Source organism: Lycium ferocissimum, unplaced genomic scaffold (genome assembly GCF_029784015.1).
Source record: "Lycium ferocissimum isolate CSIRO_LF1 unplaced genomic scaffold, AGI_CSIRO_Lferr_CH_V1 ctg5043, whole genome shotgun sequence".
NCBI lineage: Eukaryota > Viridiplantae > Streptophyta > Magnoliopsida > Solanales > Solanaceae > Lycium > Lycium ferocissimum.
The window spans coordinates 12,742-26,454 of NW_026725847.1; the positions used below are offsets into that span (position 1 = coordinate 12,742).

A 13,713-nucleotide genomic window follows, 5' to 3' on the forward strand; every position below is an offset into this window, starting at 1 on the left:
AGATTAACAATGGACATATGTTGGAAATCAAATACATACACAGAGCCATGCAGCGAAAAATTAAATTGAAACTCACCTTTAGCCATTATTGTTCAAGTACACTAGAAAATCGACTTTGATCTACCGTCAGCTTATAACATAACGGCTAAGAGCCTTCTAGCCTACGCCTATGGCTAACATGCTAGACTGATGGAATTGAAGACGTTTATATAGTTAGATTAGGGACTCTTAGACCAAAAAAAAAAAAAATTAACCTAGGACTTCTGCATAAAATAATATTGCAGACTTCTAATAAAACTTTCCTTCCATCAAGTAAACTACGGATATACATAACTTTAACTATGGATATATATAAATGCAGGATATTATCTGATATATTATTTACTTGGAAGACAAGGTAAATAACTAATTACCTAATATAAACCACATCAAGTTTCTCTAGTTAAAGAGACGTAAACTACCAACGAAGCTTCCCATAATCCCTTTCATCCTCTCTGATCTCTCTTTCCCTCGTGGCTTCGACTTTTTGTACAACAAACAATAATTACGTCTCAATTCCAAACTAATTAATATCCACTACATAAATCCTCAATTGATTACTCGAAAATTATCTTTGTAAAATTTGAACAGATTAGCATTTTCAAGAAACGCATTATATAAATTCTCATAGAAGATAATGTGTAAATGTATAGCTAGAAACGATGAACTGCATTTTTCACAATGATATTATACAATGCTTCTCATAATATGTGTAGATGTATTTCTAGGTAATTTGATTACAATTCTTCTCAATCTTCCTAAATAATTTACAAATGTGGTTCAAGACTTCTTCATTTGACAACACTAATGAATGTTGCAATGCCAATTATGAGATAAAGAAGATACATTGAACAAAGTACACTTCATAAAAATCAAAGTTTTGTTGATGTCCTACTAGCTTTCGTCGCTGGTCGCCACACCCCACTAGTAGTTCTGGCAATCTTTGGAGGGTCCTTTAGAGATGTTTGAAGCTGAACTTCCAGTTTTGAAGGGTCCAAAGACAACATTACACGGATAAAATCATCTAAATCAAAGCCGCTTCCTGTATCTATGTTATTGTCATTGATGTTACCCGAGGAGGAGCCAGCTGATTCTTCTGTGTTCCCATCGGTCTCGTCTCCAGCAATAGTATTAGAAGTAGACTCCTTTACCTTGTAATAAGAGTTTTGATCTAAATTCAAGAGCCTCTTTATGCTATCAATCGCCGGGTCAATGACATCTAAGAAACCCATAATCCACGACTCATCATCGACAACTTCAGTACGCTGTTACACAGGGAAAATTGATCATTTGAAATTTGTCTTGCTTCATTAGTTTTTAGTATGATCCTATTCACAAATTACATTGACTAGGTGCAAGTATTCTGAAGCTAAAACCATTTACTGCAGAGGTGGATGCAGCTTTAAGTTACAGGGTTCGTTTGAACCCAGTACTTTTGACAAGGAGCATGAATCTGTGTAAAAATTAAAATTGCAACAAATAGTAGTTATAAACCCACAAGTTGAAAATATAATGGGTTCAATGCTAAAAACCATAAAGGTTTAACCCATAGAGATTAAATTCTAAATCCACCTTTGCTTTCAAAGATAGGTAACCAATGCCACAATCGGTGTCAAAGTGTGGACAAGGACAGCTAGTGATTATAAAGAGGGGAAGTGAAGTTATATGGAGCATTGGTTGAATTAAGCAGTAGTAATGTATATTGAAACACTGCTAAAAATGCGCTCACTTATATTCGTGGAGAATTCTCATTTACCTGTTGAAAGTAGAGGTTACGAATTTCCTCTGCACGCACGGAGTTACCTTGGTCTTCCTCCAAATTTGCCCATGTCATCCATGTTATATAGCTCTGAGAGTTTATGTTCAGAGACGATCTAAATAATCTTCGAGCAGCTGATAGATTTCCAGCTCTTTGCTCCAAAACACCCCAAGCCTACAAAAACAATTAAAATAGTAAACAACTTCTCAGTACATTTCGTACGGGAAACATTACATGTAAATAAAATTTAACTATTTATTGGAGAAAACAACAGATAAGATGTGCGCTAGGAATATGCGTTTAAGAGTTCCAAGTCATCTTTAACTAACCTTGGACTAATGATTTATTAGTGTGCATCAGTCTCCTAGAATTTTATAACCTCCGCAATTTGCATCAAACTTCTATTTAGAAAAGCAAACTGGAAAGTTACTCTATCAAATAAAAATTCACGTTACCTGAAGACAGCGTGCAGCACTTTCAGTTGTTGAATTGATTGACAGAGCTTTTTGGTATAGTTCCCGAGCAGTGGAAATGTTTCCTTCTTTCCACTCCATCCAACCCCAAGCCTTATCAGTACCAAGTTCAGTCAGCATTTGGTCATGCACATACTGTAGGAAAATAATGCAGGATTTTTTTCCAACTTCTATAGAAATTTTGGTATTTAAAAGAGAAGTCTTACAATCCAAACTGGTTGATGTCTTGGATCCAATTGAGATGCCCTCCGGAATAAAACTCGTGCGAGGTTTGCACTGGAGTTCTTGTATTCTATCAAAGCAAGTGATTGCAGGAGAACAGGATCTCTAGGATTCACCATGTGGCCAATTGTCAGAAGTTTCCGTCCTTGGTCAATATTTCCGAGATTACCTTCAAAAACTCCCCACACATGCCACGCAAACCTATTTTTCGGACTGGCCTGAACTGCTTTCTGCTTTGTCAGGAGTATCAAATACAAGAAATATAAGTAAAATCGAAATTAATGTAACAAAGGCATGAAATAAAAAGGAAATATATCAACTTCAGAAAATACAAACCTCAAACAGCTGCCTAGCAGCACGGTTATTCTCTAATTGAGCCTCTAGTTGAGCCCATGCCTACACAAGAGAACACAAAACCATTATAAGGAATTCACCAAAGACATGCGCATGGAAAAGAGCAGAGACAGATTATAGGTTTTGGATAACTCTTACCAGCCAACTAGCACAACTTTTTCTGTTACACCTTGTCGCCTGCTTGAACAAAAAACGTGCTCTTTCGTATCGTTTTGCTTTAGCTTCGAGGAGTGCAAGAGTTTGGTATACGTACTCATTACCTCCACAAAACTTGAGGCCTTTGCCAAGAAGATTTCTTGCCTTCTTTATATTCCCTTGCTTTAGCTCTAAAACTGCCCATCCGTGCCAGGCTGCAATATGCTTCTTGTCAGCAACTGTGGCAGCATCAAATAGTTCTCTAGCTCTCCGTAAATTACCCATCCTATTTTCCAGAATAGCCCAGCACTAGTCCAAAGGAGTAAGTTTTATGAACTTCTGATACAAAAAAGATAAGTTGCAAGAAGACATGTAGTATGTCATAGTGTTCTCAATGACAGCACATCATCTAAACACATATTCTGACCTTGAACCCGAAATCCTTACAGTTAATTCTTTCTTTCCACTAAAAAATATCTAACAGACCTGTTGAGAATATAATTAACTAAATAAAAGTGTGGTCTGTCTAACAGTTAAAGCTTTTAGATGAGATGGTCACACACTTCAACATGGTATTAGAGCAGGCAGAGGTCCTGACATTGAGTCTCAGCGCCACCATTTTCAAAAAAGAACTACCACGTGGTTGGCGCATCAAAAAGAATTAGGCCCACACGTGAGTAGTGTGTTGAGAATATACTTAACTAAATAAAAGTTTGTTCTCTCTAACAGTTTAAGATTTTAAATGAGATGGTCACACATTACAACAAGACTCAAGGACCAATCCACTAGTACATGTTAAGAGACGATCAATGGATATCTGAAAATTTGAACTTCATTCAGAGAAAGTACAATACAATGACCTTAGACATGATTATTGCCAATAGCAAGGTGAATAATTGCAAAACATCGTAATGCTTGTAGATGAATCAGCTGTTCCACATGCCCAAATTTCTTTTATGTTCAGGTTAAAGATCATTATGAAGCTGAACATAACGTATGAATGATCATTACTCCATCTCAAAATACGACATTTTTTAGGTCGCAAATTATTAGTACTAAATCTGCTAGCAAACTCAAGTAAATACTGCGTGCTTAAACAAAAGATGCGAGAGACTTGACATCCAAATTATGCATTACACTATGCTAGTTCGGAAGCTCAAGATTAGCGTGTAGTTTGGAAGCATACGAGAAGACTAAATACACTCGTAAATATTGTTACAACGCTAACCTGCCAAATGTAAGGATTTTCTCCTTGTGTTGCTTGGCAGCCTTTCTCATAAACAGTTCTGGCTTCGTTTAGTTTTGATTGCTTACTCAAAATCTTTCCCAAAGCAACGTATGATCTCCCATCTTCAGGCCAGACATCAATACACTCCATGCATAAAAAGCTCCAGAAATCAGTAACATTATTAACAAATAATTGAGTTTCCTCTGGATAATGGTAATGTTTCTTGGATCAACGAACGACTACCTGTTGCAAAATTTTCTCTGCATCTGCGTACTGAAACTTTCGAGCCAAAATCTTTGCCTTATACAGAGCTAAGTCTAAATTGACTTTAAGTGGCTTCTCTCCAGATCCAGATTCCAGCCTATTTGGCTCAAAAATTGGCATCTTTTTTGCAAATTTCTTAAGGCCAGCATCAAGTGGAAATGACGAGGAAGACGGTTGCTCTACCAAAAGATCATTTCTCTCTTGAGAATCCTCAAATTTACTCATCTCTTCCCCTTTAACATCACCATCTTCCCCGTAAGGTTCCTTCACCGGCCTACGAACCACAAGTAACTCTTCCAAGGACTTCTTCGTAGTGCTGATCTCATCAGCAACTCCATCACTATCTTGGGGATAAAACTTAGAAGAAGATTGTGATGTTTCTGGCTTTTCTTCAAGAAGTGGTGATGAGGAAGATGGCTCACGGGAACATAAGGGAGGTAATAGAGGATGTGAAGGCGATGGTTGGGATGTTCTAAAGGGGATGGAAACATGAAACTTTGAAGGATTGTGGTTCTGAGAATGATAGAAGAGAGTGAAATTAGAGCCCGAAGAAGAAGTAAATGAAAATTGACTCATTGCTTTTGTTGTATCTACACTTGTTCTGGTAAACTGTTAATTTACTTTATGGAAGACAATGGTGATTTTTGTGAGGTTTGAGGAGAAAGGACAAGATTGTGTCTAAAGAGTTAGTGCTATCCTATAATTAGTAAGAATAGATATTACATCAGTTTATATCTTCACAGGAAACGAATGAACATGCTGATCAACTTCAGAGCTTGTAAGAAATCAATGTGAACTAGCTCAAACTTCTTGATAGTTTAGCGGATTTTGAGAAGCAAGGCTTATTTGAGAAATTTACAAGACTGCCCTTTCTCATAGAAAGATTATCCCATCAAGCGTGCATTCATGTGTATCAGTCCAAGAATATCTTGTTACTCTGAAACAGAAACAAGTCAAGATGAGGATGGGGAGGTAGTAATTTTCTTCATCCCAAAGATATACTTCCTTTCCAAAACCTCGAAAATGTTTTAGCTTCTATAAATAGCAATGCGGTGCACTATTCTATACGCAGGCCAAATTAGTCTGTAATGGGATGTTTTCTTAGCAATGAAACTTCATGACAAACTAAAATCACCTTATCAAAGTGGTGAAAAACATAATTAAATAAATAAAAGTGTGTTCTCTCCCTAACAACTTAAACTTTTACATGAGATTGTCACATACTTCAACATGGTAATTAGAGCATGCAGAGGTTAAGGTTCGAGTCTCACCTGCACTCATTACCAATTCTAACATAGTAATTATAGCAGGCAGAGATCCAGGGTTCGAGTCTCACCACCACTCATTATCATAAAGAATTTCTGTATATCTTTTAGATGAGACGGTCACACTTCGACCTCAGACTACTAAGCTAAAATGATGCAAAGGGGCTAATACGAAAGAAACATGATCCACACCTTAAACCTTAATTTCAAAATAATGATCACAACTTGATAAGTGAGACAAATCAAATTACTTCAATGTGTTCAAATGCAGAAAAATTAATTTCCAAGAGCTTATCATTAAATATCTGATTCTAGTTAGCCTAACTTAGATAACCTTCAAATATCAAAACTCAATTAAATGGAGCTAAACCTTAAGTTAGCTAGTGGGGTAACAAAAAAAAGTGTTCTTGCAAGACTACTTTATACCTTAAAAAAAAAAAAAAAATTGACCCAACAAGCATATAATCTGCAAGAATATATCTATCAGCATTTGGGAAAGGCATAATACATAGATACACCTTAACTTAGCCTCAGTTGACAACTAAATACATTAACTTTAAGAATGCACGTCTAGAAACGTCATCGTGACACATAAATTTTGAAGGTGTTTAAATGATCATATTATAAGTTGGAGTATTCAAACATATCAAACTTACTTTTAGAGTGTATAGGATTGAAGGTTAAAGAACTCAAGAAATTTTCCACTGATTTCCAACCAAATATGAGAATTCCTTGTTTCTTGAATGCCACCTGAGATGGGATTGGTGAATATGCAGAGACACAAGAAGAAGAAGTTATTTCAGTAAATGGAAGTGTTTCCTGTTTGTGCAGCAAAACAACAAAGTGTGACAGAATGGATGAGATTTCTTGATGACTTGGAGATTGCATTTGGGTCACTCTTTAACTGTATGGCTGTGCTGCTTTCTACTTGCGTGTATGCTCCTTCAGCCCCTTGTCATTTCTTCTTTTTTTTCATTTCATATCTTTCTTCTCTATTTTTTATTACTATCTTTTTATGTTGACAATTCAGTGATTTGAATTACTTCCTCCCTCCCATATTAGTTGTCACAAATCGTAAATGAAAGATGTATTTTTACAGTATTATTCTTATCTGTCTCTAATAAATTACACTCTAATCAATTGGTTATTTTAAAGATCACTTCATATTAAGGGTAAAATGGAATAAAAATTATTAATTTCATCTTGATTTTGAAAAATAATACGTATTTTTAGTAACTTTGACAACTAATATGCGACAGAGGGAGCAAGTAATATATGTTGACTATGTAGTTACCTATATTTTTTACATGATAGTGTAGTTTAACCTGCGATCTTAAGTTACTCCTTCACAACATTTGGGCATGAAGTTCAAAAAATATTTTAAACATGTGATTCGAAATAAAGCTTTAAGCATTTGTGTTTAAATTACTTCTTCCGTTTTTTTTTTTTTAGTTAGTCTCTTATATTAAAAAAAATAGATTTTTCATTTTACTTGTTCATTTTACCAAATTAAGAGAATTTTTTATATTTTTATATAGTACCTTATCATTAAATTACTATTATATATAAAGGGCAATGTAATGAGTTTTGTAGTACTTAGTTACATTGTAACTATTTGGTTAGCCCAATTAAATTGGTTTGCTCTTTCAAATTGTCCTTAGAGTTGCTATTTATTACTTCATGTATCAAAGTATATTTCAATAAATCAAGATACTTTGAAATCCTTTTTGATAGTATATCTTTTTTATATGTCTTATTTTTGCCCCTATTTTATTTCATTTTTACTTATGTTGATACAATCAATTTAGCAATATAATCAATTCTGAGCCCTTTAAAAATGCTAAAAAATTTGTTAATAGTGATGATGTCATCCAATAAAAATAACTATGCATAAAGATAATCCAAAATGGTGATGATAGTAACTTTGAAGAACTCATTTGGTACCGGAAGAGTACTCTATCGATCAAATTTTTCTTTAGTAATTCTTAAATTACCATTAAATTTCTCTTGATCTTATTTTTAGTTTAAAAAAAAGGCTATTCTGAAAATATAAAGTTAGATTTAACATTTAACACAACTATACAATAGAAAATAAATTTTAAAACTTTCTAACAATTAATAGATTAAAATCTTGGAAAATAAAAGAAAAAGAACCTTTAAATTTTATTCAATTTGCTTAATAGAGTGGGATAGGAAAGAGAAAAGATGCTTACCAAGCGGTCAACTCCTCAATCCAATAATTATTAAATATTTATAATTGCATCTTTATTTTCTTGCAAACAATTTAATTTGTCAGAAATCATTTAATCCTTAATTGGTTGAGTAAGGAAGTTTTCTTTTAAGAATAAAGCATCACTGAGTTAATGACAAACTAAATCAATTCTTAAACTTTATTTCAAAGAATTCAATTTATTTTGAATTTCATCTAAACCTAGATAATCACCATATTTGTTTTCGCATAAACCATCGTCACGTAAAATTATGAGTAGTTAATCAATGAATAGCAAAACATGCCATTCCTCCCTCTAACTATAAGTTATATGCTCACAAATTCATAAAATATAAAAATGTCCTTTTAATTTATGACTATAGTCAATTTGAAATCATTTTGCATACTTTAAATTATATTACTAAATATTAAGTTATCTCTGTCTCTTTGATATATGTTTATCCCAAGCAAACTTGTTTTCTTATAACAATTCTTTCAGTAAATTATCTAATTATATGATCAAAAATTTAACTAACAAATAATACATGATTAAGAAGCGATCATTTTAAAAGAATTGTGCCTAAGAAATGTACACAATTTTTTTAATTAAAAACATTATGAAGTGCATTATTATCTTAATCTTGGAAGCCCGGGCTCCACTGAACTAGTAATTACATAAAGTACCAACTACAAAACACAGTCCTATTACCGCTATTTTTCTTATTAAGCATATCGAAAACAAGACTGATGATAAAATCAGGTCTTTCAAATAAATTGAATTACTTTGGTTCTGATGCATTTTTTGATCAAATAGAAGATTGGATGCTCTTAGCGACTCCAAATTCCACACACAAAAAAAAAAAAAAAAACTGCTCATCATCACTTAAATTTAAGTAGTCAATAAACATATAATATGTGTCTATATATAATGTATAATTTATATATACCAGTTAGAAAAAAAAGTAAACGGTAAATTCGATTGCTTTTGTGTAAAGATCCCATTCATAAATAGGTCATTTGCACAAATTTTCCTCTTTCAGGGTGGTCTTTAATTTTTGCCTTTCAAATTTGTGTTCCTTAATTTTTGTCCCTCAACACTTTTGGCACGGCATAACTTAGATTTCGCTTTGCAAAGTTTGCGTTTAGCTTCGACATATGTATTATAACATCTCAGAAGTTATGCCGGGCGAGGGAAAATATTCAACACTCATAAGTTTGAATTCGCTCGGAAAAGTATACATTTAGCTTTAGCATATATATCATACATCCACACAAGTTATGTCAGAAAAGGCAAAACTTTCAACACTCAACATAATCTGAAATATACTACAAAGCTTATGCCGCATAAAAATTATGTCGAGCAAAGCAGATTTGGATATTTTTATTAAATAAGTACTAGAGAAAAAAAATTATGAGGAACAAAAATTAAAAATCAGTGCGTTTGAAGGCCAATCCGTGTAAAAACTTCACTTCAAATTCATAAATCAGAAGCCTGAACCTCTTCTAGCCCAATCCTTTTTAGACTTCACAAGCCCAATCTTGGCCTTCTTTTGGGGTGGTCTTTAATTTTCGTCCCTCAAATTGGTGGCCTTTAATTTTTTGTCCTTCCTTTAATACCCCGAGTTCTGGGTTTGAACCCTAACTAACTTTTAAAAAAAAAAAAAAAAGGAGAATTTCTTAAGGCAAAATTTTGGCCAAAACTTTGCCTTAAGGTAGAGTTTGCTAAGGCATAGCTTGAGGCAGAGTTTGCAGGCAAATTATGCCTGATGGGGCAGAGTTTGTAGGCAACCTCTACCTAACGATTTTTTTTTTAATTTGCTTGAGTAGGGGTTCAAACTCGGAATCCTGAGGGGTCGTTTGGTAGGAAGGATAGGATGGGCTGGATTATTAATCCAATGGAATTGAAATTAATCCTATGTTTGGTTAGTAGGATAACTTTTTTGATATCTCATCCAATCCCATATAGATGGGATAAAAGGTGGGTAAATGTGGGATTAGTAGTCCCACATAAAGAGTGGGATTAGTATTTCCATCTTATCCTACTCAATTCCATTTACATGGGATAGTTTATTCTCCTACCAAACGACCGCTGAGGTTTTAGGCGAAGGACAAAAGTTTAATACTCTCATTTTGATGGATAAAAATTAAAACCACCCAAAATAAGGATATTACTACAAATTATTGGATAAACCATCTAACCTTAGTCCAAATTAATAGCCCACCTCAAATCACCCAAGTCCATTCCCTCTTGGGCCATCCAAACACACCCTCCCTATCACATGTGAAACTCCCATCTCCTTCTCTGGCGAAACTGATTTACAGGTTCCATTTTTTTTTTTTTGTTTTCCAAATAATTATTGTTGGTAAAATACAAATTAAATTTTTCTTTCATATTAGTATTCATATTCACTTTGCTTCCATTGCATATTTACCTTTATTAGTTAATTCTACGAGTTAATTTGCAAATTTATTTTATGATCTTGTCCCAATCTGAAAAGTAGTACCAAAAAAAAAAAAAAAAAAAGGAACTTTTTGATATACTACAAGAAATATTTGTTATTTTTTAATAGTTAATTTGCAAATTTATTTGCTCCTATATGTGATAATGGGTCTAAAGTTATGATCTTGTACTAATCTGTAAAATAATACTAATCCATTTTATGAAACTTTTTTATAAAAAGAAAAGGAAAAACGAAAATAAAGAACTTTCAGATATAATAAAAAAAAAAAATATTTGCTGTTATTATGAGTTATTTTGCAAATTTATTTGCTTCTATATGTGATAATGAATCCAAAGTTATGATCTTTTACCAATCTGAGATTAGTATTAATTAATTTTCTGAAACTTGTTTCTCAGAAAAACAAAAGGAAAAATATAAAAGAAAGAACTTCCAGCTATATTAACTTATTAAGAGCCCATTTAGCCATGAAAATTGTGAAATTAGAAAAAAAGTAACTTTTGTTTCAAAGTGAAAAATGGTATTTGGAAATTGGAATTTTTTTTTTTTTTTTTCCATATGAGTATTCATATTCACTTTGCTGACATTGCATAAAAGTAAGGCTCATCTCTGATTTCCTATATTTGTTGTTTGTATGAGTAAATTTGCAAATTTATTTGTTCTCATATGTGATAATGGCTCCAAAGGTATGATCTTGTACCAATCTTTCAGATATACTAAGGAAAAAAAAAACCACGTTGATTTTTCGGATATTTGTTGTTATTACGAGTTAATTTACAAATTTATTTGCTTCTATATGTGATAATGGCTCCAAAGTTATGATCTTGAACGAATCTGTAAAGTAATACGTATCAATTTTCTGGAATTTTTTGTAAAAAAGAAAAGGAAAAAAGAAAAGAAAGAACTTTCAGCTATACTAAGAAAAGAACAATCCACCGCGAGTTTTCAGTTCTCGCTATGAAAATCAACTTTTTCCGGTTTTGGGGTCAATTGCGTTCAAACTCAGTTCTTCAGATACCCAAAGTTCTTTACTTTCTTTTGATTTGAGGTAATTTATCAAAACTTTTCTTCTTTTAGTAGTAAATTTAGTGATTTTTTTGGGGTTAATTTAAGGTATTTATCGTAGCTTTTCTTCCCTGAGCAGTAAGGTTGTGATTTTTGGGAATTCTTTTGTTATCAATTGTGTACAACCTAAATCTTAGATATACGAAACTCCTTACTTTCTGAAAGTTTTTGGTAATTTATCATACTTTGAGCAGTAAAATTTGTGATTTTGGGAGTAATTTGAGGTATTTATCGTAGATGTTCTTGTTTGAGCGGTAAAATGTAGCTATTTTGGGAGGGTGGTGTGGTACGCAGCCTTACCCCTACCCACCACTCTCCCCAGACCTCACTTATGGGACTATACTGGGTATATTGTTGTTGTACATGGCTATAAATAGTAGCCCCGTACTGCCCCCAAAATCCACTTGATGATGTTTTAAGATGATTTGTGAGAGCTAAGGGATCACTATGATATCTAAGCTTACGTAGAGTAAGAGATTGTATAAGCTGATTTTGGATACAAAATGAGGATGAACTTGGTCTATAATGCACGTATGGAGAATCTAAGTTCTGTCATCCCCTTTGATGTTATGTCTTTGTTCCTGAATGGTGCTCATATAAATATGCAGGAAATGTCATTCTTAAAGGATATTGTCATTGATTCTGAGGCTCATTTTCTGGTGCTAATTGTACAGAGCTCGTCAATATTTTCAGGTTTGGAGTTGAAATTTGAAACATAGCGTCTCATGATTTCAAGACTTTGATGACTCAGACTGAGATCTCATTTTAGTAATTTTAACGAAAGGTTTTGTTTGACTTATTCGCGTGAAATGGCAGAGATTTTTGGATATACAGCATGCAGACAATTATTGCAAATGCTCATTTCAATAATATTCTTCCACGTTTCCGAGTACATTCTGGCACTTGTCATTCATGGGAAGTCAAACGTATCTCTTAAGTCGCTTTTGATAAGTAAACATTATCTACTGGCAATGATTTGCTCGTTGATAGAGTACCTTATTGAAATTTATTTCTTTCCTGGCTTAAAGGAATATTGGTGGATAAGTAATTTGGGCCTTGCACTGGTTGTTCTTGGAGAAATCATAAGGAAGTTGGCCATTGTGACAGCAGGCCGAGCCTTCACTCATCTAATAAAAGTTTATCACGAGGAAGATCATCAATTGGTTACAGATGGGATCTATAGATTTGTCCGACATCCCGGTTATTGTGGTTTCTTCATCTGGTCTGTTGGTACTCAAATAATGCTTTGTAATCCAATATCAACCGTTGGATTTGCAGTGGTTGTGTGGAAATTCTTCTCGTCAAGGATACCTTACGAGGAATTTTTCCTCAAGCAGTTCTTTGGTTCTGACTACGAAGATTATATGAGAAAAGTTCCTTCTGGTATTCCACTTGTGAAGTGATTATTCAACAAATCCTCTTGAGGGCTCTGTATACGTGCCCATCATCCTTGTTCATTGTGCTTCCTCATCTGATCACTGGTGCCGAGACAATTGAGTCAGGAATTTTATTTTCTTGGACACTCATACGTTTCTCATAACGTGAAGTTTGCCGAAAAAAGTTCCTCTAAGATATTACTTCTGAGGCGATGCTTCTCTTTACATTTGTGGAGTGTTTTTATCTTATTTGTATAATCACGCTCTTGTAGTATCATGTTGTTAGTTAGGTAGGTCTTCCTAACCTTGTCCCAAATTCAGGTTCTTTGCTAGGTCTTATGGGGAGCTGCAAGTTAACTGTATCATGTACGTACGGCCAATGTTGCTCAAACTCCTCAAAAAAATGTTGGCGGGTGTGTGTCGGATCCTCCAAAAGTAGTGCATTTGTGAAGGATCCGATACAGGTGCAACGACAATTTTTGGAGAGTCCGAGCAACATAAGGTTATGGCTGATGGGAATTGTGTTATCATGCTCTTAAGGAGAAAGGCCTCGCAACATTTTCTGTAATTTGACATATTCACTTCATCTCAATTATGTTTGATTTCTTTCTGTTGCCTTTTGTTGAAGCACAACCATTGACCATTCTGTAAATAGGTATTAGGTAGACAAGGTGATGAAAATGCACCACGTTCATGTATAATATTATTACCAGTCCCTTAATTACACGTATGGTTTGACTATCGCTGCTAAATTTATTTTAATGGGTTGATTAGAAATTCTATATTTTTTCTTCTCATGCTTTCTGTTGGTCAACAATTAACCAAAGTGTTCTCTGTTTCTTTATTAATCGTACATGCTTGACAA

General features: G+C 33.8%; 2 protein-coding genes across 7 annotated transcripts; one reads left to right on the forward strand and one right to left on the reverse strand.

The window, feature by feature from the left end:
- Window positions 1-689: 689 nt before the first annotated feature.
- LOC132044629 (protein high chlorophyll fluorescent 107) lies at window positions 690-6,616 on the reverse strand. The gene is made up of 9 exons (XM_059435129.1): window positions 6,396-6,616; window positions 4,454-5,411; window positions 4,211-4,354; window positions 2,986-3,291; window positions 2,830-2,889; window positions 2,478-2,723; window positions 2,254-2,364; window positions 1,796-1,972; window positions 690-1,304 (listed from the first exon to the last, which is right to left on the reverse strand). The coding sequence occupies exons 2-9, from the start codon at window positions 5,048-5,050 to the stop codon at window positions 912-914; spliced, it is 2,034 nt and encodes a 677-aa protein (XP_059291112.1). The 5' UTR covers window positions 5,051-5,411; window positions 6,396-6,616; the 3' UTR covers window positions 690-911.
- A 3,515-nt stretch (window positions 6,617-10,131) lies between these two features.
- Window positions 10,132-13,458, forward strand: LOC132044622 (protein-S-isoprenylcysteine O-methyltransferase A-like). 6 transcript variants are annotated; one of them, XM_059435116.1, is made up of 3 exons: window positions 10,155-10,270; window positions 12,081-12,165; window positions 12,289-13,458. In XM_059435116.1, the coding sequence occupies exons 2-3, from the start codon at window positions 12,084-12,086 to the stop codon at window positions 12,873-12,875; spliced, it is 669 nt and encodes a 222-aa protein (XP_059291099.1). In that variant the 5' UTR covers window positions 10,155-10,270; window positions 12,081-12,083; the 3' UTR covers window positions 12,876-13,458. The 6 variants fall into 6 exon arrangements, with proteins under 6 accessions (XP_059291103.1, XP_059291099.1, XP_059291100.1 ...); XM_059435117.1 differs by lacking the exon at window positions 10,155-10,270 and adding an exon at window positions 10,425-11,455; XM_059435118.1 differs by lacking the exon at window positions 10,155-10,270 and adding an exon at window positions 10,425-11,003.
- The last annotated feature ends 255 nt before the right edge of the window (window positions 13,459-13,713 follow it).